The sequence below is a fragment of the Mauremys reevesii genome, linkage group 17 (genome assembly GCF_016161935.1).
Source record: "Mauremys reevesii isolate NIE-2019 linkage group 17, ASM1616193v1, whole genome shotgun sequence".
Classification (NCBI taxonomy): domain Eukaryota; kingdom Metazoa; phylum Chordata; order Testudines; family Geoemydidae; genus Mauremys; species Mauremys reevesii.
Window position 1 is genome coordinate 471,739 of NC_052639.1, and position 18,500 is coordinate 490,238.

Below are 18,500 nucleotides of genomic sequence, written 5' to 3' on the forward strand. Positions count from 1 at the left end.
CTTGGCTCGTTAGCCGCTCAACTGCACTGGCTGGGACGTCCAGCGCTGACCTGGGCAGCTGCGTCACGTTCTAACCTGTCTTTCCTGCTCAAAGCAATGCTGGCCGGCTAGTGCACTGCTCTGTCCTTAGCCCTTGCTCTCCCCGCTCACCTCACCCTGTCAGGGGGCTGCCAGCAAATCACAGTACAACAGCTGTCGTGGTACCCGCAGGCTTTCCCCAGGGCGCCCCACAGAAGCAGCTGAGTGTCAGACACCCCGACCGGCTGGCTCTGGCACATCGCTCGGTGGGGTGAAACACTGAGGGGTTGTGGTTATTTCCAAGGAGACCTCAGTCTGCTGAGGCAGATGCTCTCCTAAGAAACGTTCCCCCTTCACCTGTCCCATGGGCAGGGACGCTCCCCCTGGCTGAAGAGGCCTGAGCAGCTTAGGAGAACGTGGCCACCACAATCAGGACAAGAGTGAAGGCATCATCAAGGGAGCAAGAACATCTGCTCTTACCAGGAGCACCAGGATCATGGGGCCTTCGTAGATGTAATCGATATAGACTCCTGTTCGCTTCCCGAACCAGCATCTGCAAGTCAAGCAAACAGGGCGGTCAGCATCAGGGCCATGAATCTAGGCACAACTTCCTCGGAAGAGCCCCTCCTAAGGCCTTGTCTACATGGGAAGTTAGATCGGTGTCAGGTAGGGTGTGAATTTAAAGCACAATAACTCGTTGGCTATAACTCCCCATGTGGAGACTCTTAATCCGGAATAGAGGCTTGTCTACACCTGGAGTTATTCTGGAATAGCTATGACTGATCAGCTCCATGTGTGGATAGGCTTTTTCTGGAATAAAAGGACCTTGCTCTGGTTTAGTTGAATTTAACTAAAGGGGAATCAGGCACTCTTATTCGGGAAGAAGGGGGTGTACACGTGGAGTTAGGAAGAGCAATGGAACTTTAAATTCACACTTCACCCTAATCTGAATTAAATTTCAAGTGTAGGCAAGCTTTAAGAGGGCCTTAGTTATGTTGCGGGTTAGTTTATGTTGCTTCGGAAGTAGTCTAATCTAAATTGAAGAGACTCTGTTCTCCAGGAATTACAGCATCCACGCAGGCAGTTAGAAAGGTATAACCAAAGCGGTAGAAGTATACAAGTCTAACATCCCATGTGGACAAGTCCTGAGAGTGTCTACCCGGGTTTTGCCACACTTTAAGGGCATCTCAACCGGTTCATCTCCTGTGGGAGCGGGAAAGCCGCGGCTGAAAAACAAGGCAAGTTGTCAGGCGCCGAAATGGGCTAATTTTAACACCACGACAAACACATCACGTTCCAGCTAAGTCCTCCCTTAGCAGGTCTCTGTGAAAACGACACAGGCGGAGGCAGCGTATAACTACTGGCAGATTAAATCCCAGCTCCATTTAGCAAACACTTTGTAGGATCCCAGGATCAGGCTAACGTCTCCCCTTCAATCCTCACTTATCACGTCAAGGGGAAAGCCCAGCGGCCGCCAGTCACTGAGCGGGACTAGGGCTCGAGCACCAAACCCAGGAAGAATCTTGTCTGTCTTTCCCCACCTTCTGCATGTAGCCGTCCGTCCGCAAACGCTTTAGGGTGGGAACAGAGCCACCTCTTTGTTTGTACCGCAGCCATCCTGAGCAGCACGTCAATATCAATATTTCCCCGATGATAATAGACGTCGTAGAAATCAGGCTTACTTCTCATTGTCATAGTACAGCTTTCCAAGGGCCCAGGCAATAATGATCGGAAAAGGGATACCTGCGAGGAAAGAAACAGATCGGTCTGAGTGGCAGAAGTACGGATGAAGGTCCTGGGAAGAGCTACTCCAGATTCCTGACCAGGACTCTGAGGGCACTCGTGAGACGCTGCCCCCAAAGCGCCGGCTCGGGCGGAGCCGATTGGAAGATGGTTTCTGATGGAATTTGCAAATTCAAAATCTGGAAATTGGGACAAATGCAGGCGATGTTTTCATGAACGTTCCCCCTCCGCCTCCTTGTTTTTTCAAGCCAATATCGGGCTGGCTTGGAAGTGTGAATGACAAAATAAAAACGAGGTGAACGTTTTGAAACAAAGACAACATGACTGGGGCAAAGAGTCCGTTCAGCCAGATTTACTGGTGACTCATGCGGATACATTTTAGTCAGCAGCTTTCTCCTTTTTAAGATTAAAGATTTTGTATCTTGTGAAAGTTATTTCTTTTTTAAAAGTCGACCTTATGTATGAGGGACACTAATAATGATCTTAAAGGAATGTGCTCAACAAACACTCCCTAGGCACACTGACATGATTTAAAAAAGGCCCAACTGAACGTTGATGGGACTTTTGTGCTTGTCTGCTCTGCATGGATCCCCTGCATGAGTGCTGATGTCCACCCTGCTGTCTGCATGGATCCCCGGATGCAGCGCTGGTGTCCACCCCTGGTGTCTGCACAGATCCCCCGCATACAGCACTGGTGTCCACCCCTGGTGTCTGCACAGATCCCCCGCATGCAGCGCTGGCGTCCACCCTGGTGTCTGCACAGATCCCCCGCATGCAGCGCTGGCATCCACCCCTGGTGTCTGCACAGATCCCCTGCATGCAGCGCTGGCGTCCACCCCTGGTGTCTGCACAGATCCCCCGCATGCAGCGCTGGCGTCCACCCCTGGTATCTGCACAGATTCCCCCGCATGCAGCGCTGGCGTCCACCCCTGCTGTCTGCATGGATCCCCGGATGCAGCGCTGGTGTCCACCCCTGGTGTCTGCACAGATCCCCCGCATACAGCACTGGTGTCCACCCCTGCTGTCTGCATGGATCCCACACATGCAGCGCTGGCATCCAGCCTGGTGTCTGCACAGATCCCCGCATGCAGCGCTGGCGCCGACCCTGGGACTTACACCAGCCGATGCAGATGAACATCCACTTGCGGAGCTTGTCGGTGGAGTAGGTGAGCACAATGGCCGTGTGGAGGTAGCAGCCCTCGCCGAACATCCAGAAGAAGTTGGTGACGTGGAAGTAATTGTAGGCGGCTGTGACTAGGCGGCACCAGGCCTGCCATGGTGGGGAGGGACACAAAGGAAGCAGGAGAGGGTGTGTGTTAGGAGCAGACCATGAAGCGATTTCAGAGTTTCTTCTCCCCGCTGGGCTGCTTGATTCATCTGGTGCTGAACACAGACAGCACACTTCCTACAGGCGCTCAAAGTAGGAAGCTCCATATTACAGAGGGAAAACTGAGGCACACAGAGAAAGTGACTTGCCTAAGGAGACCCAGTGGGTCAGTGGCAGAGAACCCAACTCTCTTGAATCTACTTTAGTTCTTATCTAGTCCCTGTTATTGTAGCATCAAAGCACCTCACAATCGTTCATATATTTATCCTCAAAACACCCCTGTGAAGCAGGACGCTGCTATTATCCCTCTGCGGCACATGGGAAACTGAGGCACAAACTAACCCAAGCGCTCAGTGGCAGAACACAGATTTGAACAAAGGTCACCTTAGTCCCAGGCCAGTCCCCTAACTGCGCCATCCCTGCGCCTCTCGGCGCACTCCATGGTCTTCCACATACAGTAAATTAACGCAAGGGGTGACCTGCTTGCAGCGTGATACCCACCCCCAGGGCTGATGGCACATGGTGCATCTCACGTGGGCGATTCCCTGCTGAGAGGCCCCAGGACCAGGCATGTTCCAGGGGTGGCCTGGGCATGGACTTGGCTTCTTCTCCTCTGCTATGGTTCATGCCTCTCCTTTCCCCTCCCCTCCCAGAGACCATGTCACCCCCCATCTCCCACAAATCACTGCCCACAAGGCCTGGCTGGAGCCGGGCTGACCTGAAAGCGAGGGCTGCTGGGAGAGGGCTCGAAGGGGCCGGTCCTGCTGGACACATCCCAGCCCTGGGTGCGAACTTCGGCAGGGGGCGGTGGCTCAGGAGCGAGGTGCATCAGCAGAGCGGAGGGCAGGGGAGTTTGCCCAGTACCTACCCGCGTGCTCAGCTCTTTGCCGGCTGTGAAGAATCCGGCGCTGCCACGGGAAGCAAAGCACTGGAGCGCCCCTGTGCCCTAGCGCTAAGGGAGCCACTCTGCAGGCGTTTGCAAGGTGGCTTCTCACCGGGGGTGCTGGCGGGAGCCGGGGATATTTACCCCTTGGCCTGCACCCCTGGGGGACCCTGCTGGGAGTCCAGCCAGGGCAGCCTGAAGGGTTTGAACCCAAGGAGCTGCACATCCGCCTGCAGACAACTAGCCAGGTCTGTGGGGGTGGGGGGCAGGGGGGAGGAGCCTGGGGGCTCCGGTGCCTCAGTCAGAAGCAGCAGTGAGAGGCAGATCTATGGGCGGGGGGGGGGAGGGCCATAGACTGACTCTGGGGCCCCTGTCATCCTCCCCAGGCAAAGGTCAGGGGTGCACGTCTCCTTCCCTCTGCACTAACTTGCCGGGGAGGCCTCGGGGCCGGGACGTCTCCTGGAGGCCGAGCGCCAGGTTAATCGTGTCCCCAGAGGCAGGCTGCTCCGGGGGATGAACTCACACAACAGACACAAGCCAGGGCCCTGAGGGGTGGTGATGGGCTCCCCGGCCCCTGACAGCTGTGCTGAGGCTGCTGCTGCTGCAGGTCCCCGGTGGGACTCACAACGGGGCTGTGAATCCCCTCAATGGGGCCCCAGCAGACCCAGCGGGGCCCCCAGTGGGTCCTGCTGTGACCCGGGGCTCTGCCCTCTACACTGGGGGAGCCTGCATCATTGGGATCCAGCCTGAGCTGCCTGCCTGCTGGGAGCTGTGCACAGCACCGGTCCCTGCCACGATGCCCGTGCTGGCAACTCCTGCCTCTTTGGCTAGTGCCGCTCTAGCCGCAGCTGCACAGACTTGTCACCGTGACAGCTCTCGGCTGCAGGGCGCACCACCCAACTGGGCTGGGCAGCAGCTCACCCACGGGGCCAGGCAACATGTGCCATGTGGGGGCAGCACCACCCAGTGCTACAACTTAGCACACTGGGTATCACATACCACCCTGGGCTGTGCCCGGCACGCTGGGTATCGCATACCACCCTGGGCTGTGCCCGGCACACTGGTGTGCAACAGGCACCCTGGGCTGTGCCCGGCACGCTGGTGTGCAACATGGCACCCTGGGCTGTGCCCGGCACGCTGGGTATCACATACCACCCTGGGCTGTGCCCGGCATGCTGGGTATCACATACCACCCTGGGCTGTGCCCGGCACACTGGGTATCACATACCACCCTGGGCTGTGCCCGGCACACTGGGTATCGCATACCACCCTGGGCTGTGCCCGGAACGCTGGCGTGCAACGTGGCACCCTGGGCTGTGCCCGGCATGCTGGTGTGCAATATGGCACCCAAGGCAGTGCCAAGTATCCTGGGTGTGTAACATGGCACCCTAGGCAGTGCCCGGGATGCCAGGCATGGAACATGGCACCCAAGACAGTGCCCAGCACGCTGAGTGTGCAACATGGCAGCCAAGGCAGTGCCAAGTATCCTGGGTGTGCAACATGGCACCCTAGGCAGTGCCCGGGACGCCAGGCATGGAACATTGCACCCTGACCGGTGCCCGGTATGCTGGGCGTGCGACAGTACTTGGCAGTACTTGCTGCATCAGGTGAGCTCCAGCCCACCCTGGGCAGTGCCCGGCGCCCTCGGGATATGTTTCCACTGCACCTCGGGTGTGTGACTGCAGCCCGGGTGGCCAGACCAGCGCTAGCTTTAATCTAGTGAACACGTCTAAAAATAGCAGCAAAGCTGCGGTGGCCATCGGCTTCAGTGCCCCCAGTGCCCCATGCCCCCCGGGACCATGTGACCAGCTCGTGCTGCTGCAGAGTCACTGCGATTGTTACTTCAGCTGGGAAATGCCCAGCACGCTGGGCACGTAGCAGCCCACCCTGGCCACTGCTGGACTCACCACGTTGCTTTCATGCACGGCTGGGTTCACGGTGAGCTGCACCACGAACCAGGTGGCATTTCGTAAGATGAAGGCTGTGATCAGGTTCCAGTGAATGATGTTCCGCAGGCACCGGATGCTCCTGAGCACACAAGAGGGGAAGGAAAGCGGCTCTTAGGACACCTTTGCCGTTCGGCGTCAAAGCGGTACCAACCTCTGCCCTATCTAATGGTTCCCCCGCCTCCCTGACGTCCACCTGCGGAGCTGGCCAATCAGTGCCACGCACGGGGGGGGGGGGGAGTTTGTGGTGGGGGAGCTGGAGTTGGGGGAGCCTAACTCATTGTGACCCTAAGAGCACCCCACGGCCAGACACTGTGACACTCATCTCAGCCTTCTACTAGGTGGGAGCAGCTCTTCGTCCCCACTGCGCCGGGATGCAGTCAAACTGGTGACCTACAAGGGACTTAATGGTGTCTCAGAGCCCAGGCTCCAGCCCAAGCCCGAGTGTCTACACCACAGTTTTACAGCCCCAGCCCTGCGAGCCCAAATCAGCTGACTCGGGCCATCCGCGAGTGTTTAATTGTTGTGTAGAGGGACCCTATGTCCCTGTAGAGAGGGGACGTAGTGGTGCCTCTCCACAGTGCTGTGTGTGTGTGTGTGAGAGAGCCAGGACATGCTGGCCGAATCTCCTGAGCAAATCCCCCTGGCTCTGTGTCTGTGAGGCCCCTGTTCGTGTGCCTCTGAGTGAGTGTGTGTGTTTGGGGGAGCCAGGACAACACGCCAGCCAAGTCCCCTTAGTAAAGCCTCCTGGCTCTTCGTTCATGCCGGCGGTTGTTTCTGTGGGACAGAGACCTGTCTCCTTCCCTCTCCACACCCGACTCATTTCACACAGGCAGCCACGCCACCATCACTTTCAGTCACAGCCACCCCGGGGCCTTAGTCTCTCTCTGCAGGTACAAGTAACGCCCATTGGCTTGAATCAGGCTGTGTTTGCTGGCCTGGCTCTAAAGAGGAAAAGCTCCTGCACTCAGGTCCCTGGGCCGACCTGCCCCATGCAGCACAGAACGTCTCCCAAGCTGAGCACCAGCATTGCAGCCCGGCCCAGGGCCGGTCAGAATCCCAGGAACAATTTGCAATTTTGAAAAGCTTTCCCCAACTTGAATTGGGACAAAAAATAAAAAATTCCAAATTTTCCACCAACTGAAATTCTAAAATTTAATTTTTTTTTCACAAATAAATGAGGTTAAATTTTGAAATGAAAAGTCATTTTCAACCTGGAACTTTTCATTTAGAAAATCTTGTTAACGGGACGTTTTGACAAATTTGAATCTTTTTTTGGGGGAGGGGAACTTTTTCAAATCAGATTCTTTCCCACTAACAGTTTTGGTTTGAATGAATCGGAATTTTCCAACAAAAATTGTTTTGTTGAAAAATTGTCCACCAACCCGACTGAGTGGAAAACGACACGAACAGTTCACCTTTCAGGCAAAGAGGTAGTGATCCATTCCCCAAGCTCTCTGATGTATAGGTCTGTGTGGAGTAACTGGTGGGGAAAATGGACAAGATGGGAAATGCAAGCAGGGGCTCAAAACAGTGCTTCCTAGAACTGCTTGGAAATGTCCTGTCTAAACTGTTTTTGTGTCAAAAAATCGGATTTTTAACTAAACAAATTGTTTTGCTGAAAAATGCCTGCTTTCCTTGGAAATTTTGTTGTTGAAAAATGAAAGGCGCCCGGTCAAAATATTTCAGCCAAAACCTGAAATATTTCAGTTTTGATTTACTGCAGCAATGCCTCATGAGAGCTGTAGTTCAGGTGCCTAATGTCCCCATTGTCCTTCATGGGCCAGGCTCCCTGGCTGCTCTACACCTCCCACGATGCACCTTGGGATGGACTTCCATAATGCACCACCCTTCCTCCCCAAGACTGTGGTTCATCATGGGAGATGTAGTCCAATTAGAGAGCCTGGCCTATAGAAGAGAATGGAAGCATGAAGGACCAAAACTACAATGCCCATGAGGCATTTCCAAATCAAAATATTGAGGTTTTTGGCCGAAATTTGTTGTTATTCGAATTTCTGCTGAAATATTGAAATTTTCCATGGAAAATGTAGATGGAGACAAAAATGTTTCTGACCAAGTCTAGTTCTTCCATCTCAATCTCAGCGAGCCGCACAAGAGGACCTATCTCTGGCTGCACACTGGCAGGAGAAAGGAGGAGAACAAACCCTGGATGCCACTCGGACACCCGCTTCTTGGGTCTCTTACCTCAAGCGCATGAAGAGGACAAAGGCCAGGAGCAGGGCCCCAAACGAGACGCAGTGTCCCAGGTAGTTTATGATGACGGCAATGCGGTAATGCAGCTTGCTCTTCCTCTGAGGGAGAAAAGACACAACAACGGTGGATCAGCTGGAAGTTGGTGGCCGCCGAGGGCCACTGCTTTGTAAAGTGCTTCGGGACCTACGGACGAAAGAGCTCGCTATTGTTATTGTTGTCCCTGCCCTGAGGAGTTTACCGTCTCTGTAGCCAAGACAGACGTCGGGCAGGAGGAAGGAATATAGTTAACACGTGAGCAGAGTGACGGTTTGCAAACGCCATGCTAGGTTCCCACTGGGTTTTTCGTAGCATTTCTAACCACTCTGTCCTACTGCCTCTCTCCATCCGGCTCTGGGGGTTTGGGGTCCCCAAGCCTCTTTTAATCCATGCGGCTGCCCTGCTTTAGATTCCAGTCAGCTGCTTGACATCTTTTCTATAGTGCAGGGCCCAGACGTACTTGCAGCTGCCTCCTTCCTGGCCCGGAGGAGCCCAGGGCGGAGGAGCACAATGAATCCACAGGGGGCGCTGTTGGCCACAAAAGCCCTGCAAGGAGATGAGACCGACTGTGCACACGAGCCTGCACTCGATAACGTCTCAGCCCTGCTGGGGGAGCCTCGTTTAAAAAAAAATTTTTATTAAATCTTTAAGAAAGTGGCAAAAAGGGAAAATACAAGATCTCGGCACAGACCTCATGGAGCCAATCACCAGGATATCTCAAGACAAAAATTCACGGCCTTGATTTGCATCGACCTGAAGGCTCTGACAGTGTGGAAGATGTCCAAGCAAGTGTAGACGGAATTCACTCCCACTTGCAGGCCTGTTTACGGAGCGCGAGCTGTCTTGGACATCAATGAAAATCAGGCCTGACATTTTTTAAAAGCTCCTTCCCCGTTTCATGTCTAACACCCTCAAGCATTAAACTGGAAAGGCTGGTCAAGCTTTTCAAAGGTGTCTAGTGACTTGGGGTCCTTCAACGTGGGGTGCTTCGAAGGGGACACTTGCCCAGGACCTGATTTCTGGAGTATGGGTGGGTCAGCAAGTTCTGAACATCCAGCCTCTAGCTGGCGTCTCAGCTTGAGAACCCGAAGTCTGGGGCACCCCCCGTATCTCAGGCCACTTTTGAAAATCTGGGCTAGAATCTCAATCTACAGGGGAAGGATGGTCTGAAGAATGTAAGAGCTGCCACGCTGAGTCCATCTGGCCCAGTATCCTGTCTCTGACAGTTGCCAGTATCAGAGCTTCAGGGAGAGTGCATAGAACAGGGCCATTTGGAGTGATCCACCCCGTCTTCCTCCTTGGCTTCTGGCAGTCAGAGGTTTAGGGGCACCCCGAGCATGGGGTTGCACCCTGACCATCTTCACTAATAGCCACCGATGGACCTATCCTTCAGGAACTTATCTGGCTCGTTTTTTAATCCAGCGCTTTTATAATTAAGGCCTGGGAGGGTGGGGGGCAGCAGTGATAATTGTGCTGTGAATCATGCCCTGTGCGGCCAATGGATTATTTCATGCCACCGTGGGCTGGGATACACTTTGTTCTATGCTGCTCATGCAGCGTGTCCTTTACTCCCTAGGTGGTCACCCTAAAAGCTCCCGGTGCATCGAGATGGCTGCTTGTGAACACGGATGGCTCAGGACGCACACAGTGTGTAACCCACGCTCACTCACTGCGGCATTCTGTCACCTTGTAGCGGTGCCTGAGTCACGTATAGAGAAGTCAGAGACCCTGCTCTGGGCCTGGCTAACAGCACCCGGTTGTTTAAGTCAGGGAACAAAGGTTTGCGTGTTATGATCCAGCAGCCTTAGGTTTGATTCCCTGCTGATGACTTGTTAAAGATGTCTCCTCATCCTTACATGTGCCACTCTTCTCCCTAAAGACGCCCATCCACCGAAGCTTGTTGCTGTGAAACCCTAAAACTTCTTGAAGACACCCGCTTCCTTTTGCAACTTGATTTCCTCTTCCTCCTTCCGACCACCTCCTTCCAACCCCCCGGAACAAGCACGGTCTGATGGCACGTACCTCCTCGTTGAGAATCTCCTGGCACTGGGAATAATTGGCACGCGCTGCCCAGCTCCCGTTCATGAGGCATTCTCTGTACCCATTTTCTGGAAGAAAGAGACACAAACACAGTGAATAGCACAGGATGCAGGGCGCTGGGCACAAACCTTTTTAAAAAAGAGATTTGCAAGTTGCTATGGCGAGATTTGCAGGTTGCCATGGCATCGGGCCAACTGGATCTTTTTTCTGTACTCCTGACTCATTGACTTGATTATTATTATTTCAACATGGGAACCCATTTGCCACGTTTGTTCTTTCAAAAACTTTCTTTGCAAACAAGGATGAAAGCAGGAGCCAAGAAGGAAAGAAAGAAAAGCAAATCTAGAGGAAAGGGCTGGCGGTAATTTTCCCTTCGTACCGGCTGTTTGCCCGGATGATCATTCCCTGTCTGTTTCAATGCTTTCTTGGTCATAATGTGAAGCTGGCACCTTATTTCCTGCAACAGCAACTTCCTTAGCATATTGGCAAATTTCATTTTCACAGGGATGACTCTAGGCACCATGAGCTGAGAAGACAGCTCCCATGGCAAGCCCAGAGCAGTATCCTATTAGCGTTAGCACCAGAGGAATGACAGAGCGAGGGGGACATTGCGGGTCTATTATTAGCAAACAAGCCTTTGTGCCCTATCAGAGAAATCGGATTCAGAGATTACAAGGCTGGAAGGGACCTGTCATAGGCCCAGGTCCCAAACCATGCCTCAGTTTCCCCTTTGGCGATATAAACCAGTCTGAGTCAAACTTTACCTTCAATAACCCCTTGTTCACGGCAGAAGTTAGTCACCAATAACCAACGAACTAGAACAAAGAAATACCCCAAGCTTCAGTTTTCTCCTCACCCGGAGACGCCTTTTTCTTCTTGCCACCTCTCATCAGGACATTGCCAGCAGCTCCCCTTGCCCCCAGCCTCAGCTGCTTCATCACCAACCACACTGGGGCCCAGTCTCTTGTTCTGCTTTCCCCCCCCGTTGGAGAGCTGCATCGGACAGGCCTGGAGCCTGGGTTTCAGAGCCCAGAATGCCGGACAGGCCGGTACGTCCAGGAGTGGCACGGCTTGCCCCCACCTGCGTGACCCTGCCCCCGCTGGCATGGCCTCGCGAGCATGGTGCAGGTGAGGCCATGCTGCACGGAGGACGCCATTTTGAAGAGCGCGCCGCCCAGCATGACCTCACACGCGTGTGCGCAAAGTCCCGCCAGTGGAGGCGGAGCGGCGCGCTCTTGCCAATGGCATCCTCCATGTGGGATACCAGACAAAACCTCACGTCTGGTTTTTGTCTCAGCCCCTTGGTGCCAGCGATAACCCCAGTGCGGTGCCAGGAGGTGCTGGGCTGCAGGCAGTGGAGCGGGTAGAGCAATAGGGGGTGATCTCCCCTCAGCGACAGTGCTGGTCCCAATGCCCGAGCGCCGCAGCAGGGGGAACCCTCTCTTGAATGAAACACGAAGCCGATACCTTTCCCACGCCGGGATGTGGTTAGCTTCCTCCTGCCGGCCACCCTCCACCTCCGTAGTGCCGGCTTTGCGGTGGGATGGAGCCACAAACCCTTTGCCATTTGGTGTGAATGCACACAGAACACCTTGGTACCCTGTGCACCCCCCGCCCCCCAGCAGTGAGGCACTCAGATAGCCCAGTGATGAGCATGGTATCCATGTGCCCATAGCTAAATGGCTTAGACAGGGAAACCTGTCCTTTCATCCGCCTCTGGAGGCCTCTGGCCGCTAGATGTGATCACGTGCCATTTGTTTCTCATGCACACTTCACACACACCATCAATTGGGAGGACTAGATTAGTGATGAGAGATGTGTGAATGTGAATTAGAGACCACACATTACAGTGCCAGCCGTGGAGAATTCACAGGGACACAGACAGCCCTTAGATTGTTTGTTAAATAAAACAAACAAACAACCCCCCCAGGGTTATTGATGGTGTAATGATTTCACAGCATCTTCCTGCACACCACCTCCCCTCAGATCAATTTATGCCCTCAAATGCCACAGAGCTGCGACAGGCAGCGCTGATCCCAAACCTAAGCCTGAGGCTAATTTATCGCACTCACCACTCGTGTTGCATCTCCGGTCAATATACGGCCACTAGCAGGGCCGGCTCCAGCTTTTTTGCCGTCCCAAGCGGCAAAAAAAAAAAAAGATGAAGCCCCGATCGGTGGCATTTCGGCGGCAATTCAGCCGTGCCACTTAATTCTTCAGCGGCAACTCAGCGGCGGGTCCTTCACTCCGAGAGGGACCGAGAGACCCGCTGCCGAATTGCCGCCGAAAACCCTGGATGTGCCGCCCCTTTTCATTGGCCGCCCCAAGCACCTGCTTCCTTTGCTGGCGCCTGGCGCCGGCCCTGGCCACTAGGGCGGTCAAACGATTCAAAAATATCCTCGCCGTTCACCACGAGATTAAACAGAAAGACCCGTGCTTAATTGCAGATTTCATTGCGCCGCTTAACACTAACAGGATACTCATTGCAACGTATTCTAAGTATTTGCGGATGTTTCTCTACATTTGCAACTACCCTGAAAGTGAAAGTGCAACTGAAGCGGGGCGGATTGCCCCACTCCCTGTGAGAATGGGCTGTAGCAGGCCAGGGCGCCTGCGCAGACAGGGCTTATTGTGAGCCAATCAGAGAGGGGCTTATTGTGAGCCAATTAGGGCCCAGTTTAGGGACAGCCAATCAGGGCCAGGCTCAGACATATATAAAGGCTGCCCAGAGCAGGAGCAGTCAGTCTGTCCCAGGCCTTTGACAGGGGAAGGTCAGTCTCCAAGGGAGGAGACTAGCACCATGGACAGCGCAGTGCTGGCCAGGCTCAGGGAGGCTAGGGAGCTTGAACCCATAGCCTGCCAGGCTGCAGGCCCTGAAGGGAAGGGCCTAGCGGGCGCAAGGGGCCGTAGGGGAAGCGGCCCAGGGAAACAGACAGTGGAAGGGGAGAGAAGGACAGTGAGGCTGATGCCAGAGGGTCCCGGGGCTGGGACCCAGAGTAGAGGGTGGGCCTGGGTCCCCCCCCCTTCACTCCTTGCAGTGCACCCAGCCCTTGGTCATAGGAAGCGGCCATATTGCTACGCCAGATCCCTGACAAGAGGGATTGGACTCAGAGGGCAGTTGGACATAGTGACTGGGGTGTGGGACTGCTGATCACTGCCCCCCGGAAGGGGGCACAGATGGACTAAGGGGCACCACTGGAGGGCAGTGGCCTCGAAGAGGATGCCGCCGAGCACGCAGCAACGCAGGTCCAGAGATAACAACAGAGGACAGAACGACGGACGGGACACCACCAGGAGGAGGCGCTCCACTGGAAAGAGCTAATTCCCGGAGTCACCAGCAGGAGGCGCCAGGGGGTGAGTCCCAACCTGTTACAGCAACTTACAAACGTCGAAGCAGGAAGGGGCATACGAATGTTTAGTGCATCTGGCACGGAAATACCTTGCAATGTCGGCGACAAGAGTGCCGTGTGAACGCCTGTTCTCGCTTTCAGGTGACATCGCAAATAAGAAGCGGGCAGCAGCATCTCCAGTAAAGGTAAACAAACTTGTCCTATTTCTTGTTCAGCCAAGCGCTAAAGCAAACAAGTGTAGGCTTGAAAGTTTTATATGGTTTTGTTTTTGAGTGCAGGTATGTAGCCCCCCAAAATCTACGTTTGTAAGTTGCACTTTCACGATAAAGAGGTTGCACTACGGTGCTTGTATGAGGTGAACTGAAAAATACTATTTCTTTGGTTTATCTTTTGACAGTGCAAACATTTGCAATCTAAAATAATGACATGAAGCGAGCACTGTACACTTTGTACTTTGTATCCTGGGTTGTAACTGAAATCAATGTCGAAAAGCATCCCACAGCATTTATAATACACGTAAATTGGGGGCCTATTGTTGTTTCGCAGTGCGATTACGACTGCCATGAACCACGACTGTTTTTTTAAAAATCTAGTTAATTTGTTTTGCGTTAATCGCGTGCCTTTAACTGCAATTAATTGACAGCCCCGACGGCAACGTTTCTCCACAAAGGCCGCCAGTGCTAATGAACGAGGGTGGAGCGGGTTTGTTAAACAGAGGAGTTGCAGTCAGTCCAGCAGAGGTCTGGGCAGGGCTGGCTCTAGGCACCAGTGCTCCAAGCATGTGCTTGGGGCGGCACTTTCCAAGGGGTGGTGCTCCGGCTCCTTTTTTTTTTTTTTTTTTTGGCTTGGGGTGCAAAAAACTGGAAGCCACCCTGAGCGGAGGTGAGCTGCGGTGGTGGGGGGTGCGGGGAGGGCCTCCCTGTGTTGGGAGGCAGAGGAACCGCTCCCCCCCCCCAGCTCATCTCCGCTCCACTGCCGCCTGCTCCCCCAAGCACGCTGCCGCTCCGCTTCTCCCCCCTCCCTCCCAGGCTTGCCGCGCGGATGAGCTGTTTTGCGGCAAGCCGGGGAGGGAGGGGGGAGAAGCATAGCAGCGGTGGCGCGCTCAGGAGAGCAGGCGGAGCAGAGGTGAGCTGAGGCGGTGGAGGGCGCGGGGAGGGCTGCAGGAAGTAACTGTGGGGGAGCAGAGGAACCGCTCCCTCCTGCAGCTCACCTCCGCCTCCTCCCCCCAGCATGCCACTGCTCCGTTTCTCCCTTCTCCCTCTCAGGCAAGGGGTAGGAGGGGAAATGCGGTGTGCCCGGGGGAGGAGCTGGGTCCGGGGATTTGGGGAAGGGGTTGGAATGGGGCAGGGAAGGGGCAGATTTGGGGTGGGGCCAGGGGGGGTGTGGGAAATTTTTTTGCTTGGGGCGGCAAAAAACTTGGAGCCGGCCCTGGGTCTAGGATTGTAATAACCAGGTACCGTGGATCAGAGATGTATTGGCAGAATTGCCTGGGGATCCCAGGACTGGAATAGCAGGGAGTACTGCAAGCTACGGGGGAGGCACTTTCCAGCTGTGTGTGTGTGCACGTGAGGGGTGCTGTACTGGGATAAGTGTCAGAAGCCAGGGCACTGTTACTGTGTGTTTCACAGCCCACTGGGTTAATAGTTAATGCTACATTTTGCAAGACTGGGACCAGTCTACACCTAAAACAGCCTCTCAGCTCCGAAAGTCCTTTAGGGTGACCAGATGTCCTGATTTTATAGGGACAGTCCTGATATTTGGAGTTTTTTCTTATATAGGCTCCTATTACCCCCCCACCCCCATCCTGATTTTTCACACTTGCTATCTGGTCACCCAACCTGTGCTCCACGAGGAATCCAAACTGGATGCAAAATCTGGAGAGAACTCAGGAAACTGGATTGGACTCAGGACATGGCCAACACTGAAGCAGATTGGCGCGAGGTACAGAGGACTCTTTTCTATGTGCCTGGCTGGTGTGTCTTGCTCACAAGCTCAGGGTCACACTGATCACCAGAGGGGGGTCAGTAAAGAATTTCCCAGGGGACACAGATTGGTACTGATTCAATTCCCTGCCAATGCAGGGGCCACGGGCATGGTCTCTGCCTGCAGCACACAGCTGTTTAGTCTCAGGAGGACTTAAATGCTCGAGTCTAACCAAAGTCATTGCACTCAATACAGGGTAACTGGTGAAATGTATAGACCTGTGCTATGCAGGTCAGACTAGGAGAGGTGAAGGTTTGTGGGACGCTTGGATGGTGTCTGCACCATATTGTGAATTCTAAAAGTCCCACAAAACAGCAAAACAAGCAAAAAGTGGGGCCGGGGGTCTCAAACAACACTGTAAATTTGGAACCACCTTGAGCTTCCTGGTTGTCACTACACTGTACAAGATGGCTACTCAGAGCTTAGTGGTAGGAGTGGGCTAAGGACTCAGCCTGTCCTGCTTTCAATGCCCAGGTCCCCCGACACTGAGCTGTAGGAGAATCTTCATTTGCTAGTAGCAGCGCTGGGCCGAAGACACACAGTTGAGTAGCTCTGATTCTACCCGGTAGATTGCAGTGGTGTGCACGTGCGCATGCACACCCACACATAGACACTCACCCCCTACCCCCCCCCCCACACACAGAGCCAATTCACAGGCCCATGAAAGGATTCAAGGCAGAGTGACTTGCCCAAAGTCACACAGCGGGCAGCGGCACTTGGGTCTCCGGATGCCCACTAACCGAACCGGCTCAACAGGGGTGAGTGCAAAGCGCTGGCAGATGGGCATATTAATTCCGAGAGTGCCAGGTGCCAGGATGTGGCGAAGGACAAAGCGGTGGAGGAGCTACTGTGTGGGAAGGCCGCTGAGCGGGGGAGAGCGGAAGCGAGTATGTGAATGTAAGCACCAGCTGTCAGATTCCTCTTCATGCTGACTGCACCAAGTGAGGAGCTGGAAGATGCCTGGGCCACGGGTCCTGCTATCGGCTTTAACAGGGCAAGACAAAGGGCCGCCCCTGCTGGAAGCTCTTTAGGGCAGGAGCTGTCGTTTTGTTCTGTTTGTACAGCGCCTGGCACAATGGGATCGTGGTCCATGATGAGAGCTGCTAGCCACTACGGCTAATGATAAACATCCAACACACAATGCCCAGGCTAGGGCTGAGGCTAGGGCAGCGAGAAAGGAACTGGAGGGGGGAGCGTCCATTTGAATAAAACCACAGTGATTCCCTCTGAAGGAAGGATGGGCCAGTGGTTAAGGGAATAGCTTATGACTTGGGAGTCCTGGGCTCCGTCCCCTCCTCTGCCACCGCCATCTTGTGTCACCTGGGGCAAGTCGTGTAGGATAAATCTACACAGCTCATGGCAGCGAGCCTCCCAGGCTGGGCCTGGTGGGGGTTGTGCCAGTGTTATAAAAATGGCCATGTAGCTGCTGAATCCAGGGTCTGACGCTCACCCCCTCTCTAGGCTTCAGAGCCCAAGCTCCAGGATAGCTCAGTGGTTTTTAAGCCTTGGCCTGCTAAACCCAGGGTTGTGAATTCAGTACTTCAGGAGGCCATTTAGGGATCTGGGGCAAAAATCTGTCTGGGGATTAGCCCTGCTTTGAGCATGGGGTTGGACTAGATACCTCCTGAGGTCCCTTCCAACCCTGAGTTTACATGGCTATTTTCAGTGCAAGCCCAAGTCTGTCTGTCTGGGCTGGGAGGCTCGCTGCTGCAGACTGTGTGGACAAGCCCTTAGCCCCACTGCAAGGCCTAACTGATTTAGGAGCCTGAGTTTAATTTTTCAAAAGGGATTTAGGCGCTCTCTAAGAGCTCACATTTAGAGCTGGTGAAGATATGGGCTCTCCCCCTCGCCGCTCTCCATGGAAAATGTGGACTTTTCCTCCAAAAATCAAAGATAAGAAAATGTTCCACGGGCTGAGGCACTTCCATGTTCAGCCAAAAGCGTTTGTGATGAGATTTGGAGATTTTCCGTGGAAAGTGCTTCCTTGTGGTGAAAGGGCACCAGTAAGCCAAACACCCGACTCTCCGTCGAAAACTAGTTTAGCCAGAATATTTCCCACGAGTCCTAGTCACATTCTATGGGCCTGACCTGGCAGCTCTGCCCAAGGCAAGGAGTGCCAGCGAGGTCAGATCTGCTCTAGGAATTATTTTGGGGGCAGTTCCCTGGCTTGTGTTATACAGGAGGTCAGACTGGTTGAGGCCTGGTCCCTTTTTGTCTTAGAATCTGTGTCCGTGGGACCGTATGATCCAGTGTTTGCTGGATCGGGGGCTAACACAGGCTGCCACACAACGTGCTAGCCAGACTCACGGCAGACAGGAAATCACTTTTTGAACACACGCATCTCACTTGGCTGCCTTCTTTTGCAAAGGCATCACAGAAGAGGCGGCGGCGCTGGGAGATCCCGTGGCCTCCTCACCTGAGCAGAAGTTGCACACCTTGTGGAAGATTCCCATCCCTGCTCCGCAGGCCCAAGAGGGCCAGCGTGTGGAAGAAATGTCCCAAAGCCGGGTATGTGGAAGGCTGGGGCACTGGTCAAGGCTCCAGCCCCAGACTTGGGTAGACCCAGGTTCCCATTGTTAACTACAAATCTCAATACCTTTGAGGCCTCTCTTTTCCATCTGTAAAATGGGTATATGAGCACTGCCCGACCTCATAGGGGTGTTGTGAGGATGAAGATTGTATGCGGCTCTGATGCTAAGATAATGGGGACCTCAGCTAAATAAATAGCTCTGAAATGACCAAGGTTCAGCCTCACCTAGTATAAATTTAGCTCATGAAATTGAAGGAAATGGGAGCCCAAAGGGCATGAAAGCAATAGGAAAATGTGATCAGCATCCCTTACATCTCTGTCCGTGAGCCCATCTCCCCTCCTAATAAACTGAAGACGCTGGCTAGTGATGCCGGGTTGCAAAGCCACCAGCGAGGCACTGTAATATGCGTTGCCAAACAATGAAGACATC

General features: G+C 54.1%; 1 protein-coding gene across 1 annotated transcript in view; it reads right to left on the reverse strand.

Moving 5' to 3' along the window:
• Positions 1-18,500, reverse strand: part of LOC120385088 (corticotropin-releasing factor receptor 1-like) — an 81,734-nt gene that overhangs the window by 17,934 nt on the left and 45,300 nt on the right. The window contains exons 4-9 of the mRNA XM_039504210.1: positions 10,190-10,275; positions 8,123-8,229; positions 5,879-5,999; positions 2,878-3,031; positions 1,701-1,761; positions 499-571 (exon numbers count right to left, since the gene is read on the reverse strand). Of these exons, the coding sequence (XP_039360144.1) occupies positions 499-571; positions 1,701-1,761; positions 2,878-3,031; positions 5,879-5,999; positions 8,123-8,229; positions 10,190-10,275 (602 nt within the window). The remainder of the gene's footprint in view (positions 1-498; positions 572-1,700; positions 1,762-2,877; positions 3,032-5,878; positions 6,000-8,122; positions 8,230-10,189; positions 10,276-18,500) is intronic.